The sequence below is a fragment of the Acipenser ruthenus genome, unplaced genomic scaffold (genome assembly GCF_902713425.1).
Source record: "Acipenser ruthenus unplaced genomic scaffold, fAciRut3.2 maternal haplotype, whole genome shotgun sequence".
Taxonomy (NCBI): domain Eukaryota; kingdom Metazoa; phylum Chordata; class Actinopteri; order Acipenseriformes; family Acipenseridae; genus Acipenser; species Acipenser ruthenus.
The window spans coordinates 35001-52236 of record NW_026708185.1 but is presented as its reverse complement, the minus strand read 5'-3'; the positions used below and the strand labels follow the sequence as shown (position 1 = coordinate 52236).

Here is a 17236-nt window from a genome sequence, read left to right as displayed (position 1 = left end):
CGCAGTATAATCTGGGAGTCTTGGTGGCTCAGCGGTTAAAGAAAGGCTCTTGATACCAGGAGGTTCAAATCCCGGCTCAGCCACTGACTCCCTGTGTGTGCGAGACCCTGAGCAAGTCACTTCACCTCCTTGTGCTCCGTCCTTCATGCAAGTGATCTGGTGCACAATTATGCTTTACCACTGTGCCTAACGGACAGGTTTGTAGCTTTTCATTGCTACAAAAACACTCTTCCTTTGTAGAAATCTCATTTCTTTTTATGAATAGTTGAGGTTGTATCTTTGTAAATGCATCTCTTTTGAGGTTTAGTATTTTTCAAATTTGAGGGTGGGACGTTTTGGGCTTAAATTAACAGGTATGTTCTCAAATTCGAATTTGAATGCTGTGGCACCATCCCTGGGTTCGACTGTCGTTTTTTTTTAAATCTTTGTAAATCCAGTCAGCAGAAACCGAGAGAGAGAGACACACACACACACAGAGACACACACACACAGAGACACACACAGACAGACAGAGAGAGAGAGAGACAGACACAGACACAGACAGAGAGAGAGAGAGAGACACACACAGACAGACAGACAGAGAGAGAGAGAGAGAGAGAGAGACACACACACAGACAGAGAGAGACAGAGAGAGAGAGACAGACACAGACAGGCACACACAGACAGAGACCCCACACTTTAACAGTAGCCCAGTGTGCTAACATGCACTAATTTGATTCGCATGGCAGCTCCCTCTATGACACAGTGTTTATCGAGTGTCTAGATCTCTAAGCTGCCTCTAATTTCAAGTCTTTCCAGTGTTGGGTTCAACTGCCACTGACTGACTCCCTGTGTGTGACCCTGAACAAGTCGCTTCTCCTCCTTGTGCTCCGTCCTGCGGACGAGACGTTAAATCAAGGTCCTATTGTAAGCGACTCTGCATATAATGCACAGTTCACAGCCTGCCTCTGTACAGCGCTTTGTGCTGGTGGTCCACTATGAAAGGCGCTATATATAAAATAAAGATTATATTAACTAGAATTGCCCCCCGACTCCCTCTAGTGAAATCTGTTTTGTCTTTTTATATTTAACTCCCTTATCAAGACTGGCATTGCCCTCCTCGCTTTTGAATTCTCAGACTTTAACAATCTTAGATAATCTACAGCTTCATTTTATCAAGCTTTTTATTTATTTGTAAGGTGTGTTTTTTACAGCATTGAGTGGGGATTTGAAATCACCCCCCAGAATTGAATCAAGCATCATGATACCTGGTTAAAATTAGATGGAGAATTATTAAATTTGTTCCAGTGCTGTAAAAAAGTCTTTTAACTTTCATTCCCTTGAACAAAAAAAAATGTCTAAAATAACACACACACGCCACAAGCGATCTTTCACTCTGTCTTTTGATAATGGTCCTGTCCCTAAATAATGCAACCCTGCGCAGTTTTATAAAACCCCGACAGGGAGAGAAGGAACTCTGATGTACGAGATAGAAGGAAGTGTTAATTTTAGTATCTTTTTTTAATGCTTTTCGGAAGTGGTGCTTGCTGTGTGTAATCATTATACTGGCCAGGGGGTGGCGCTGTTGTCACAGACAGAAACGGTTTTGTAAAACACGAAATGTTTGTGTGCGAAACTCTTAGCATTTACAGATCTGCTAATCCGAATCACTACGTTCTGTGAAGTGTTACGCGTATGGTGGTGTACATATCTGCCAAAAAATACACTCTACCGGAAGCCCTAATATCAATCCTGTAGTATTTCATGTTTAGCTTTCTGAAACTCCACGTTTTTCAATGAAGTGAAGTCTCTGGAAAACTACACAGCGGTGTGGAATTCAATATGTTAACAAGGGAACATTATTCAGCAGCTTTCACTGGACTCTATGAAGCTGAGGGAGTTCATTCTATATAGAGGGGGTGGAATTCAATATGTTAACAAGGGAACATTATTCAGCAGCTTTCATTGGACTCTATGAAGCTGAGGGAGTTCATTCTATATAGAGGGGGTGGAATTCAATATGTTAACAAGGGAACATTATTCAGCAGCTTTCATTGGACTCTATGAAGCTGAGGGAGTTCATTCTATATAGAGGGGGTGGAATTCAATATGTTAACAAGGGAACATTATTCAGCAGCTTTCACTGGACTCTATGAAGTTGAGGGAGTTCATTCTATATAGAGGGGGTGGAATTCAATATGTTAACAAGGGGACATTATTCAGCAGCTTTCATTGGACTCTATGAAGCTGAGGGAGTTCATTCTATATAGAGGGGGTGGAATTCAATATGTTAACAAGGGAACATTATTCAGCAGCTTTCATTGGACTCTATGAAGCTGAGGGAGTTCATTCTATATAGAGGGGGTGGAATTCAATATGTTAACAAGGGAACATTATTCAGCAGCTTTCATTGGACTCTATGAAGCTGAGGGAGTTCATTCTATATAGAGGGGGTGGAATTCAATATGTTAACAAGGGAACATTATTCAGCAGCTTTCACTGGACTCTATGAAGTTGAGGGAGTTCATTCTATATAGAGGGGGTGGAATTCAATATGTTAACAAGGAAACATTATTCAGCAGCTTTTATTTTTGATTAAATTAACATTCAAGAAAATTCAACTCCACAATTCCCGTTTACAAAAAGAAACCACTAAAACAACACGCACGTTTCCACAAACATTTCCTGTCTTGCATTGCGTGTGAAACCAGCTTGTGCGTGTTTGTGTTCGAGAAATGTAAAAAAAAAAAAAAAAAAAAGACAAACGCAGGTAAAAATGAAAACGTTTTCAGCCTGGTAAGGGCGGTGCAGTCTCTTGAGATCGCTGTCGGACTGTGGAGAGAGAGAGAGGGAGAGCTGGTCGGGCTGTATAGGACTCTGTGGTGAGAATTGAGAGGTGGGCATGTAAGTGAAATTAAGACCAAGTAAGGTTTAAGTAGAGTGCCTTCAGTTAACAAGTAAAGCTGAGGGAACACAAAGCCTCTGTGGGTTGGTTTCAGGTCACATGGCACACTGTGGGAGACTTGGGGGTTTGATACAGCAAAGTTGCCTCAAACTAGGTCTGCTGGAACCAAGTTTCAAGCCGCTGTTTGTGAAAAATGTGGCTTTGTGATCCCTCTGCATTAGAATTGCATTTTAAACTGTTTATAGTGGTGTGTCTTAAATTTAAGTGTGTGTGCACATCATTTTGGGGTTTAGATTCTGTGTTTTTTGGGGAGGGGGAGAAAGCGTTTGAGAATCTGGGGGGCGTTGTTGAATCGGACAGATCTGGTAATTGGATTTTGAGGGGGAAAGTTTTTAAATGAAGTTACTCTTTGATAACTATTGTGAAATTGAATATGGAAGACATTTGGTGTGGAAACGTCTTTTGGTAAGATTTTATTTATGGATTTATTTATTTTTTTAAACGGACGACCTTTTGGTAAGATTATTTAATTTTAAAAGGAGCACCTTTTGGTAAGAAATGCAAGACTTTTTTTCGTGTGTTTTGTGTTGGAAGATGGTTGGTAAGACTTTATCTTTTTTAAAAAAAAAAGTTTACAAATCTTCAGTTGTTTCTGGTCAGAAGATTCGGGTAAGAAATCCAGTAGAATTAAACTTGGAAGCATCGAATAAATTTGAAATGTTCTTGTGATAAGAGAGAAATACATTTTGTTGACGCTGTGGTAAGAATAAGGTTGAAAGAGATTGGCGGAGAGAATCGCGTGTCTTTTGAAACAGAGTCTTCGTTGAAGAGAGAAGATCTGGGGTAAGGATTTAATCAGAGAGATGCGTTGGTAAGACCGATCAATAGAGCTGAGAAGTTTGCAACAGAACGACTGACCTTACGAGCAGAGAATGAAAGATGATGGAATCAGATATGTAAGTGGGTACGGAATGCCGTGCTGAAGCGGCGATTTCCCATCATGCTGTGCAAATCAACAAGCGTTCATAGTGTGAGTATGCAGCTCCAGCCAGCCGAAACCACGCTGCGAACGAACAGGCTGGGTGATTTTATACCATGCATGCGATTTGCAAATGAGAGGGACCAAAATGGAGGCTGTTATAGTCGGGTCAAGAATTAACCCTTTGCGGTCCATTGTCGGACCGGATCCGACATTGCAATTATTCCTATCAGGTCTGATATTGGACCCTGTCCGACATCATCCAAAAAACGTGTTTCTAGTCGTTTTTTCTCCAGAAAAAGCCGAGAAAACCATTCAATTGCCGAGTGGGAGCGACAGGAGCCGAAACAAGTCGAAAAAAAAAGTGTATCTCATGAATAGGCATACATGCCCCTGGCATTACATAGGGCGGTCATAAGGAAACAAGTTGCCTGTTACTGAATCAGCGCACAGAGACTATCACGGACATTTGCAGAGCTTTTTTGAGATGTTCTAGTAATAAAATAATGACTTGGATTGCATTATTGAGGAGTTTGGTGATAAAACGAGTGATCAGGAGATGATCGATCGGTATGTACGACTATTATTATTATTATTATTATTATTATTATTATTATTATTTATTTCTTAGCATCTGTGAAAGCGATAGCGAACGAAAGGGTGGGGCGGGGCTGGAGATGCCTAGTGAGTGCTTTGTTGATATGCAGGGCCTTTTAAACCCGTTTGACTGGAAAAAAAATACTTTTAAACAGCGCGTCTAAAATTAACTGCGCGTGTGAAAATAAATTAGACCTGGCGTGCCTGACGCGCATTTAATAAATGGACCGCAAAGGGTTAACACACGTTGGTTTGTAAAGTGAAACCCAAGACTTCAGATTCAGCACAGAAGCTAGGAAGCACTATTTTTTATATATAATTTATTTTGTGTATATATGTGTGTCTTTTTGTTATAAATGCATTGAATACATAGCAGGTATACAAAACAGTGGGAACATTTAAAAAAAAATTATATATATTTATATATGTTAGGGGTGTCACGGTTTTACGGTAAAACGCGGTGTAAACGGCCACGGTTTTGAAACCACAACCATTTTTCTATACCATGATTAGGGTTCACACGATTTAAGGTGTGTGGGCGTGTTTTAATTTTTATTCATCGTTTGTCTATCGGTGAGCCACTGTGTTCATCAGAACTGACTAAATAACACAGACATCTCAAGCTGTGAAAACTGCCACGCGTGAGATTATCCGAGCAGGCTGTTAAATAAGTGATATTTAATCTAAACCGCCCTGCTGAACAACGATCTCTAGCAAACGTGACTCGGTAAATGAAACACAAATACTCAAATACCAGCAAGAACGAGGCACTAACTTCATCACTGCCTTCCTATTCATTTACCAAACCAAAGAAGTTACAGCAGCTGGTGTCTATCGTACGGGTCAGGAGAAACGCAGTAAGCACACACCAATGCAGAGAAGCAAAAAGTCTACATTTCCTACTATATAACCAAGTGTAAGATGCTACAGGCATTTGTGTTATTTATTTTGAACGGTATTGTAAAGATGTTGCAGTCTTCTTGAGTTGATAGTGTTGTAGGGATCTTGGTTTTATGTATTCAAAAATTAATGCAATTTTATTCCCATTTAAAAAGAGGCTCCTAGATGCTGCTTAGCTTTGCAAAGGCGTCACACCCACCTCGACTTTTCTTCTTTCCTGTGTCTTCGTTGCTGTTAACATGCAGTCCAAACGAAAAAAATTCAGGCACAATCTTGTCATAATGTTTGCACTCTGCTGTGAGATCAGTGGGCGGGCACTGTCTTAAAACGCATTCGATTGGCTATTGCTAGGTAACAGCTTTGCTTCTCTTAACCAATAGGATGCCGTCCAAACTGAAACAGTTTTCTTGTTAGAGTATTTTTTTAAATAGCCAGTTAAAAACGGATTACAAAAGAACGACGTGATATCGCGGTACGATGGTAACCGTGCTGTATTTTTTGACGGTTAAAAAATATCAAAATTTGATACCGTGACATCCCTAATATATATAGTGTGTGTGTGTGTTTTAAAATGAGTTCGCCTCTCCAGTAGTGGAGAAAGGTCCCTTGTCGACACACCAGTCTTAATGCGCTGAAATGGTCTCATCCCGTTTTTTCTTACTCTTATTTCTCAGCAGACGCCCTTATCCAGGGCGATCTTTCTTTCAGTTGTTACACAGTGTCCCGTTGTAAGTTTCGTCCACTGTCCCGCTTCTCTGTGGGAGTTTAGCGCACCCAGAAGACCCTGCAAAACTCCAGGGGATGCAGTAAGATGTGTAAGGGGGTAAGCAGTGGTGTATTCCAGAGGGAATTTCATTTCATTGAAGTTCTTATTTTAATGATGTGTTTTGAAGAGGGGATGTCCTGCGTTGGTAAGTCCAGCCTGCAAGAGTCTTGTCTCTTCTGGCTCCCGTTGACGCAGTTTGATAAAAGTGGCAAACGGATGATCCGAATATGGGAATCCAGTTTAATATATCAGGAGGTGAAATCACGTTGGCGGTCGCAGAGAGAGAATCGACGCAGAGATTTCTGGAGCACGGTGGAGATCTGCACACAAATAAGTGGTCTAAGTTTCCTGGTCTTGGCTTGAGGTTTGGAGTGCGTGTTTGTGTGGGTTAAATTAAACTTTGGATTGTAAGGGGGTGGAGGCAAGTGATGTGCAAGTCTCAAAATGGGTAAGACAAGTGTTTTATTAGTGTGAGTTGGATTGTAATTTCGTGCATTTTAATCTGTGGGGGTGCAGTAACACAGTCCCACCACCAGAGGGCGGTGTTTCTGTTGTGCGCTCAATCAAGCACACATAGGCAGGCAGACATAGAGATATGAGTCGAACAGATGTGGTAAGATTTGGAGAATTAATTGTTTTTTTGATAACGATTTAGAAAATGGAAGAGATTCAGAGTGAAACATCTCTGGTAAGTTATTTTTTGGTTTAAAGGAAGACCTTTTGGTAAGATTTTTTTATCTATATGAGGTCATTATTTTGTGTGTTATTGGGAGGTGTATCATTTTTTTTTAAAAATGTACAAATCTTGTTAAGTTTTGTTTTCTGGTCAGAATATTTTCCAAAGGAAGATTCTGTAAGAAATCCCAGTAGGATTAAACTTGGAACACGCAATAAGTATTTCATGAAGAATCTGAAAGAGTTTGTTCAAAAGCTGTGGTAAGAATAAGGTTGAAAGAGATTGGCGGAGAGAATCGCGTGGCTTTTGAAACAGAGTCTTCGTTGAAGAGAGAAGATCTGGGGTAAGGATTTAATCAGTGAGATGCGTTGGTAAGACTGATCAATAGAGCTGAGAATTTTGCAACAGAACTGCTCCGTTCTGAGCAGAGAATGAAAAACGAAGGACTTGAGTCAGATGTGTAAGTGGGTTCGGTTTATCTGACAAATGGATTCTCCAGAGTGGTGATCAGCGGTCGCAGTGAGAGAGAAAGAGATCGAGAATCGACGCACAGATATCTGGAGCAAGGTGGAAATCCACATTGAAATAAGTGGTCTACGTTTCCTGTGATTGGGGGTTTGGAGTGGCTGTGTGCGTGTCTGTGTGGGTGAAAAGGCCCCAGGATTTTGGGGGTGTCGGTAAGTTGTGTGTGCCTCTCCAAACCGGTAAGACTGGAAGTGAAGGTTTTGTGTTTTGTATGTGAGAATTGGATTGTAATTTGACATGGTGGTGTTTCATCCAGAAATGAGAACGATGGATCATGCGTGCGTGTGAGTGTCTGAATAACGCTTTCTTTAACAGGAAGTGGTGACTTTTTCTGTTAAATTTCTTTTGAAAGCAGTGATGTCCAGTCGATCACAGCCCCAGAGGGCCGTTATTCCCCTCCAGCAGGCTTGGCAATTAAAATTAGATCATAACGAACTTCCTCAGGGTGTGGATGCAGGTTTTAATTAGTTCAATAGTTAAATGATTCAGAATGGGATTGGAACAAACACCAGGAGTGAAAAATAGAAACTTGCATGTACGAATTAACAGCTACGAACCACACTGGCAAATCAGATTAATTAAATTTATTATTATTACAGCAGACTACGGAGCGGGAGATAGGGTTGTCTTTGATGCAAAGGGAGCAATATGCCATTTTAAAAACTAAAATTAATATATTCTATTTTGAAGTTACCTTTTTAAGAGTGCGTACAGTTTCTGTATTAACTCTTTTGAAAATAATACATTTTGCCCTCTAGAGGGCAGTGTTTCCCAACCCAGGTTTTTGAGGGAACCCCCTGTGTCTGCTGGCTTTCATTCTAACCGATCTCTCAATTAGCGAACTAGACCCTTAAGTGAATGGATCATTTTCTTAATCAGACTTTTATTTTATTTTTAATTGTTCATAAACAATTGTAGAGTTCTAGTTATTTATAAAACGTTCCAGCTAATTTGAAAGCCGCAACTGTTTTAAGAGCTGAAAACAGTTGAAAAGGGTCTAATGAAGCAAATGATCAGTTCAATGAAACCACGCTGCGAACGAACAGACTGGGTGATTTTTATACCAGTAACTGAGAGATCAGTTGGAATGAAAGACAGCAGACACACCGGGGGAGGGCAGGCAGGACTGGTGGGGGGGGGGGGTCAGGCAGGACTAGGGTTGGGAAACACTGCCCCCTAGATGCATTTGGTAAATGGTTTTACTTTTTGTCATGAGTTTACTTTGAGTTTTATTTCTTTAAAAAAAGTGTGTGTGTGTATATATGATGTGTGTGATTTTATATATATATATATATATATATATAAAGAAATGTGTTCAAAGGACTTGTGTATTGGGTTTGTTCAAGGTCTTTGATTCACCCAGTGTCTCTGTGTTCTGGTTAAGTCTGTTTGAGTTTGTGTTGACCAGCTCAAATTCACTGTGGTATTCAATTCTACAGGAAACTGAGTGACATTGGAATAGGGGTGTGTGTGAGTGAGGAAAGACTAGCTCAGATTCACTGTGGTATTCAATTCTACAGTAAACTGAGTGACATTGGAATAGGGGTGTGTGTGAGTGAGGAAAGACTAGCTCAGATTCACTGTGGTATTCAATTCTACAGTAAACTGAGTGACATTGGAATAGGGGTGTGTGTGAGTGAGGAAAGACTAGCTCAGATTCACTGTGGTATTCAATTCTACAGTAAACTGAGTGACATTGGAATAGGGGTGTGTGTGAGTGAGGAAAGACTAGCTCAGATTCACTGTGGTATTCAATTCTACAGTAAACTGACTGACATTGGAATAGGGGGGTGTGTGAGGGTTTTTTAAAAAAAATTAATATATAATTATTCTTTATAAAGTGATAGTCACTCAAGGGTATGTGTTTTATTAATGGGTTTTATAATTCTGAATGGTAATTTTAATAAAATGAACGAGTTCTTCAGAAAACGTTACATTACTCAGTGTCTTTAGTGCAAAGCAGGGGTGTCCAAACTTGACAGAGCAGAGGGGAGCGTTGCAAGGCTACTGTGGGGCCGCGGGGCGCCGTGTGACCAAACGGCATGGATTGTGAATTTCACATGCTTTCTATCTGTGTTGCTACCCATGCCAGTATTTCATAATAAATGACAAACTTGATTTAATGTAAATAATGGAGTCTTTTACTCCTGTCCAATAACTTGGAAAAACACGAACCCAATGCATTTGCATGTATTCCTGCTTCCTCTGACAATAACACTTCAAATAATCAAATTGTTTACTAGATTAATACTGTGGAGAAAATGCAATACAACTAATTAAAAGAAAGTCTCATCTGCAGTCGATTTTACTATGGAGGCGATTGATGGGTCTTGTGCATTTCCAGTCCAGTAAGCGTTCTCAGCGTCTTCAGTGTGAATTCAATGTCTAACGACTAGAAGTCTTTCTCAGGGTCTTCAGTGTGAATTCAATGACTAACGACTAGAAGTCTTTCTCTGTGTCTTCAGTGTGAATTCAATGACTAACGACTAGAAGTCTTTCTCAGCGTCTTCAGTGTGAATTCAATGACTAACGACTAGAAGTCTTTCTCAGCGTCTTCAGTGTGAATTCAATGACTAACGACTAGAAGTCTTTCTCAGTGTCTTCAGTGTGAATTCAATGACTCACGACTAGAAGTCTTTCTCAGTGTCTTCAGTGTGAATTCAATGACTCACGACTAGAAGTCTTTCTCGGGGTCTTCAGTGTGAATTCAATGACTAACGACTAGAAGTCTTTCTCGGGGTCTTCAGTGTGAATTCAATGACTAACGACTAGAAGTCTTTCTCGGGGTCTTCAGTGTGAATTCAATGACTAACGACTAGAAGTCTTTCTCAGGGTCTTCAGTGTGAATTCAATGACTAACGACTAGAAGTCTTTCTCAGGGTCTTCAGTGTGAATTCAATGACTAACGACTAGAAGTCTTTCTCAGCGTCTTCAGTGTGAATTCAATGACTCACGACTAGAAGTCTTTCTCGGCGTCTTCAGTGTGAATTCAATGACTCACGACTAGAAGTCTTTCTCTGTGTCTTCAGTGTGAATTCAATGACTAACGACTAGAAGTCTTTCTCAGCGTCTTCAGTGTGAATTCAATGACTAACGACTAGAAGTCTTTCTCAGGGTCTTCAGTGTGAATTCAATGACTAACGACTAGAAGTCTTTCTCGGTGTCTTCAGTGTGAATTCAATGACTAACGACTAGAAGTCTTTCTCAGTGTCTTCAGTGTGAATTCAATGACTAACGACTAGAAGTCTTTCTCAGGGTCTTCAGTGTGAATTCAATGACTAACGACTAGAAGTCCTTCTCAGCGTCTTCAGTGTGAATTCAATGACTCACGACTAGAAGTCTTTCTCAGGGTCTTCAGTGTGAATTCAATGACTCACGACTAGAAGTCTTTCTCAGGGTCTTCAGTGTGAATTCAATGACTAACATTTCCACTTGACACTGACTAATGTAAAGTTTTCTGAAACTACTGGATTTATTTTATAAATTGCCAAAGAGGGTATTTAAATGAATATATAAATAAATTGCCAGTGACTGATTGTTTGGGGTTTCTATATGTATTTATTGATTGATGGATTGATTTGTGAAGTCCTGGTTTATTGTCCTCAGTGGGATTGTATCTGGTTTCTATGATATGTGATACAGAAAGGGTATCCTGTCTGCTCGTGAGTTTTTTTTTGGTGTTTATATTTTGCTGGGGGGGTGGGTGGTGGGGAGGGAGTTGCTCTAACTGTCATACTAACTTGTCTCCTCTTCCCCTCTCTCCCCTCTTGCGCTCTCTCCCTCCCCTCTCCTCTCCCCCTCCCTCTCTCCTCCCTTCCCACTCTGTCTTTCTCTCCTTTCCCCTCTCCTCTCTCTCGCTCCCTCCCCTTCTCTTCCCCCCTTTCCTCTCATCCTCTCCTCCTCTCACCCTCTCCCTCTCTCCCCTCGCTCTCTTCTCTCCCCTCCCTCTCGCTCTCTTCTCTCCCCTCCCTCTCGCTCTCTCCTCTCCCCTCCCTCTCGCTCTCTCCTCTCCCCTCCCTCTCGCTCTCTCCCCTCCCCCTCCCTCTCTCCTCCCTTCCCTCTGTCTTCTCTCTCCTCTCCCCTCCCTCTCTCCTCTCCCCTCCCTCTCTCCTCCTCCCCTCCTCTCTCAGCTGCGTACAAGCACGCGGATGGTAAGAAGATAGACGGGCGGCGTGTGCTGGTGGACGTGGAGAGGGGCCGCACTGTCAAAGGCTGGCAGCCCCGCAGGCTGGGTGAGGAACTGCAGCCTGTTCATTAAATACCATCAGCATCTGCTGCTGCTGCTTCAAACATCACATTACAAAACACCACTCCACAGCTAACAGCAGCTGGGAGATACAATGGAGTCTGCAGAAAACGGGAGCCAGTTCAAATAATACAGTGAATTACATTGGAGAGCGATTTCCACTAAGAGCAGTTAAACAATACAAATATATGCTTATAAGAGTAAACTCCATTCAGAGCACGATAAATGGATGAGAATGATTTCAAATATTAATTTCTTAGCAGACGCCCTTATCCAGGGCGACTTACAATTGTTACAAGATATCACATTTTTATATACAATTACATTATATTTTTATACTATTTTTACATACAATTCCCCATTTATACAGTTGGGTTTTTACTGGAGCAATCTAGGTAAAGTACCTTGCTCAAGGGTACAGCAGCAGTGTCCCCCACCTGGGATTGAACCCACGACCCTCCGGTCAAGAGTCCAGAGCCCTAAACACTACTCCACACTGCTGCCCACTGCAATTACAAAAATTAAACATGAATTCAGATACCGATGAGTGAAATCAAATACGAGATACAGAAAATATTGTTAGAATTAAGAGCAGTGGTAGAATATGGCAGTGTTAATGGTATTAGTTGAGTTAGCTCTTCAGTCCTAGCTGCCTGTCAAACTAATGTCGGCTCATGTTTTATATTATTGATTGCGCCATCTAGTGCACAGCTAGTGTATTGCCAGCAATCCAGACTTTGAATTTATTTGGCTCCTTTTTATAGCAGGTGTCTTACACAGGTGTTGCAGGGTTACAATGCAAGATTTCATATTTAAATAGTGTAGTTCACAGTAAGTGCCAGTTATACTAGTACAAGAATTTGGGATTAAGACAATTTTGTATCGACAGTGACGTGGCGGTCGTGCAGGGAGGGGTGCGTCAGTTTAGCCTTGATGGGACGGTGGGTCTGACGTGCGTTTTGTGTTTTTAAGGTGGGGGTCTAGGTGGCACCAGAAGGGGAGGGGCCGATGTGAACATCAAACATTCGGGTCGTGACGACACCTCACGATACGATGAAAGGTAAGAAAAAAAATATATACTGATGCGATCCAGCCCTCTGAAATGTCTTTATAATATACAGCGCTAGACCCTGATATCGATGCGATCCAGCCCTCTGAAATGTCTTTATAATATACAGCGCTAGACCCTGATATTGATGCGATCCAGCCCTCTGAAATGTCTTTATAATATACAGCGCTAGACCCTGATATCGATGCGATCCAGCCCTCTGAAATGTCTTTATAATATACAGCGCTAGACCCTGATATTGATGCGATCCAGCCCTCTGAAATGTCTGTATAATATACAGCGCTAGACCCTGATATTGATGCGATCCAGCCCTCTGAAATGTCTTTATAATATACAGCGCTAGACCCTGATATTGATGCGATCCAGCCCTCTGAAATGTCTTTATAATATACAGCGCTAGACCCTGATATCGATGCGATCCAGCCCTCTGAAATGTCTTTATAATATACAGCACTAGACCCTGATATCGATGTGATCCAGCCCTCTGAAATGTCTTTATAATATACAGCGCTAGACCCTGATATTGATGCGATCCAGCCCTCTGAAATGTCTTTATAATATATAGCACTAGACCCTGATATTGATGCGATCCAGCCCTCTGAAATGTCTTTATAATATACAGCGCTAGACCCTGATATCGATGCGATCCAGCCCTCTGAAGTGTCTTTATAATATACAGCGCTAGACCCTGATATTGATGCGATCCAGCCCTCTGAAATGTCTTTATAATATACAGCGCTAGACCCTGATATTGATGCGATCCAGCCCTCTGAAATGTCTGTATAATATACAGTGCTAGACCCTGATATTGATGCGATCCAGCCCTCTGAAATGTCTTTATAATATACAGCGCTAGACCCTGATATTGATGCGATCCAGCCCTCTGAAATGTCTAATATTTAGCATACATTGATGCGAATAGCTGTTTATAAAACGCCTGTTTTAATGTTAAACTATAATCAAACAAGTAAATAATGTTATCTCTCTCTCCCTCTCTTTCCTCCAGGGATCGCGAGAGAGGAGACAGCAGACAGCCGGAGAGAAGCCGTGAGCGAGAGAAGGAGAGAGGGGGCGGGGAGAGAGCGGAGAGGGGGGCCGACAGAGCGGAGAGAGGGGGCGGGGAGAGAGGGGTTGTGGAGAGAGGCGGAGGAGCCAGGCGGTCCAGGTCACGTGACCGTCGTCGCCGCACCACCCGCTCGCGGGAGAGAGAGAGGGGCCCGGGGGGCGAGAGAGTAGGAGGAGGGGCTGAGGAGGGAGCTGGAGGAGGAGGAAGCAGCAGGAGGAGAGAGAGGGGAGAGCGGGGAGAGAGGGAGAGAGGAGGTGGTGCTGTGGGAGCTGGAACGGGAGGAGGAGGGGGAGGGAGCAGAGAGAGGGATCGAGGCAGCGAGAGGAAGCGGAGGAGCCGTAGCAGGGAGCGGAAGAGGGATAGAGAGAGGGAACGAGACAGGGGAGTGAAGGAGGAGGGAGGAGGAGGGTTGGACACGGCGTCTCAGAGCTCGTTGCTGGATGGGGGAGCCGGGGGCGATAGCTTGGCAGATGATCAGAATTCAATTGGAGGGAATAATAATTTAACAAACAGCAACGCGGAAGAAGGGGAGGCTGGGTTGGAAGAAGGGGGAGGGAGGAGCCGGGAGAGGGAGAGAGAGAGGGAGAAGGACAGGGAGAGGGACCGGGAGGGAGGCAGCAGGCGTCGGAGCCACCGAGACAAAGACAGAGAGAAGGACAGAGACAGAGGGGACCGCGGGGACAGAGAGAGACGCCGCGATAGAGACCGGGGAGACAGGGAGCACAAGAGAGACAGGGAGAGGGGCGGGGACAGGGAGAGGGAGAGGGACCGAGATAGGCAGGGACAGCCTCCCTCCGCCTCCTCCTCCAATCAGGAGGGCGGGAACAACGGGCTGGGCACGCCCACCGGCACGGAGCAGGAAGGGGAGGAGCTGCCCTCACAGGAAATGGAGGCATTGCCCACGCATGAACAGGAGGAGACAAGCCAGGAGGGGTTCCTGGAGCGGGAGGGGGGTCTGTCCAGGGAGGAGAGGGGGCTGGAAGGAGAGAATGGGGTACAAGTGGAGATGCAGGGGGAGGGGTATTGAGATGTGAGTCTGCCCTCCTTTCTTACCTTCTGTCTTTCTTTCTATCTGTTTCTTTTTATCCACAACTGTGTTAAACGCTGTAGGGGTGGAATTAGGAATGCTAAAAGAAACTTGGGTGAATTCAATGACCAGCGTTTAGACTAGAAGTCTTTCTCAGTGTCTTCAGTGTGAATTCAATGACTAACGACTAGAAGTCTTTCTCAGTGTCTTCAGTGTGAATTCAATGACTAACGACTAGAAGTCTTTCTCAGGGTCTCCAGTGAAATTGAAGTTTCTTGTAGTATTCCTTTGTTCAATCAAGTCTTTTTTTTATGTGTGAATCATTACTAATTTGAAGTATTTTTTCCCAGCACCCTTTTCTCAAAAACGTGGCATTTTATTTAAATTAAAATGTTACCCTCTTTCAAAGCTATCACATTTTAATATCTAGTTTAAAAAACAAATTGTCTTGAGGAATTGGGGGAAACTTTAGAAATTAAAGTATTGTAAATTTAGACGAGAACCGTCTCTCTAAATCTTACACCAAATGAGTTTTGTAAAAAAAAAAAAAATGTTTAAGAAATAAATTTAAAACACTTTAAAATTGTTTGTAATAATCAAATAGACATCGGTACATTTGGACCTGCCGAATCAAGATAAGGTTTTATTAACTAAACTTTATTTTCTTCCTAAAGATTTTTGACAGCACAAACTTTCTTTCTCTTTTCATACTCTGTCCCAGACTTCTCTCAAGGTTGAATCATCTTGTAGCGATATAGCAAACACTTCTAAAGTCACCACTGTGGGAAAAAAAAATAATTAAGAAACCCATTTTCACGTGACAGCTGTTTTGTAAGTATGTTTCTGATAGATTATAGATATATACACACAGTCCTATTCTCCCCTCAGCCTGGTCTCCCATATCATCCTGAACGGTTTTCAGAGTGCTTGTCTCTCTCAGCCCTGAGTTTAAACCGTTTGCTTGTTTGAAAGTCTTCTTGTATCGAGGTTGGGTTGTGGACGCTGCTGTTGTGTTTATCGGACGGACAGGAAGCCACAGAGACATAAAAAGAGTCTCGGAAGACCTGTTCTGTTCTGTGTGGTTTGTACATTGCTTTGGGAATTCGTTCTCGTTTCTTTTCAATAAAGGTCTTTTTTTTTAATTTGTCTTTTGTTCTGGAGAGTGTGTGTGCGTGGGAGGGGTATTTTATAGATGGGCATATTTATATACATAAATCTCAAGATTTTACTGGTAAATCTCAACCACGTTATGTGGTGACTGAAATAAACGTTTCTTTGTTCAAGACTGAACAGATTCTTTCAGCCTGTCTGCATAGGACATGCCTTTTAAACCCGGGATAATTCTGGTCGCTCTTCTTTGCACTCTTTCTAGAGCAGCAATATCCTTTTTGTAACAAGGTGACCAGAACTGAACACAATATTCTAGGTGAGGTCTTACTAATGCATTGTGAAGTTTTAACATTACTTCCCTTGATTTAAATTCAACACTTCTCACAATAAATCGTTGCTTCTATATAGCGCTCTTCATGCAGAGTGTTACAAAGTAGTTCTGTATACCGAGCATCAAAAGAAACATCACTATTATAACATTTATTTTCGAAAAAAAATAAGGTATATAAGTGATGGACATTGACAAAATGTTTTTGGTTTATTTTTATCACTCGATCATTCATCCTTGACCATGACACGCTTGAGTGACTATGAAGCATGTGCGAACTGGGAGACCGAGATTCTGAAGGGTAATGGAACACTTTTTGGCCGTAGCTGTACTTAAACAAACGAGAGGAGAATCTGTGTTAATCAAAACTAAATAAAGTAAGTTGCCGGTCAAGGCAGGTGTGGATCTGCCGAATAATAATATTGAGCTGAACGCCCGTGTTTACCTTCTCCGACTGCAGCTCGCGCTCGGCTCTTCTGACTCAGAGCTCGAGAGCGCCAACGGCGGGTTTTTTCCTGAGGTAAAGAAAATAATCTCTGATGTGACTGTGGTAAAGAAAGCCATTTCTTATCTAACTGAGGTAAAGAAAGCCATCTGATCTGACTGAGGTAAAGAAAGCCATTTCTGATCTGACTGAGGTAAAGAAAGCCATCTCTGATCTGACTGAGGTAAAGAAAGCCATCTCTGATCTGACTGAGGTAAAGAAAGCCATCTCTGATCTGACTGAGGTAAAGAAAGCCCTCTCTGATCTGACTGAGGTAAAGAAAGCCATTTCTGATCTGACTGAGGTAAAGAAAGCCATCTCTGATCTGACTGAGGTAAAGAAAGCCATCTCTGAGCTGACTGAGGTAAAGAAAGCCATCTCTGATCTGACTGAGGTAAAGAAAGCCATCTCTGATCTGACTGAGGTAAAGAAAATAATCTCTGATCTGACTGAGGTAAAGAAAATAATCTCTGAGCTGACTGAGGTAAAGAAAGCCATCTCTGATCTGACTGAGGTAAAGAAAATAATCTCTGATCTGACTGAGGTAAAGAAAGCCATCTGATCTGACTGAGAAGTCGT

At 42.2% G+C, this 17236-nt stretch overlaps 1 protein-coding gene across 1 annotated transcript in view; it reads left to right on the top strand.

The window, feature by feature from the left end:
• The window catches only part of LOC117967274 (U1 small nuclear ribonucleoprotein 70 kDa-like), a 31821-nt gene extending 15944 nt beyond the window's left edge, over positions 1-15877 (top strand). The window contains exons 8-10 of the mRNA XM_059020226.1: positions 11458-11559; positions 12546-12633; positions 13649-15877. Of these exons, the coding sequence (XP_058876209.1) occupies positions 11458-11559; positions 12546-12633; positions 13649-14735 (1277 nt within the window). The 3' untranslated portion in view covers positions 14736-15877. The remainder of the gene's footprint in view (positions 1-11457; positions 11560-12545; positions 12634-13648) is intronic.
• The last annotated feature ends 1359 nt before the right edge of the window (positions 15878-17236 follow it).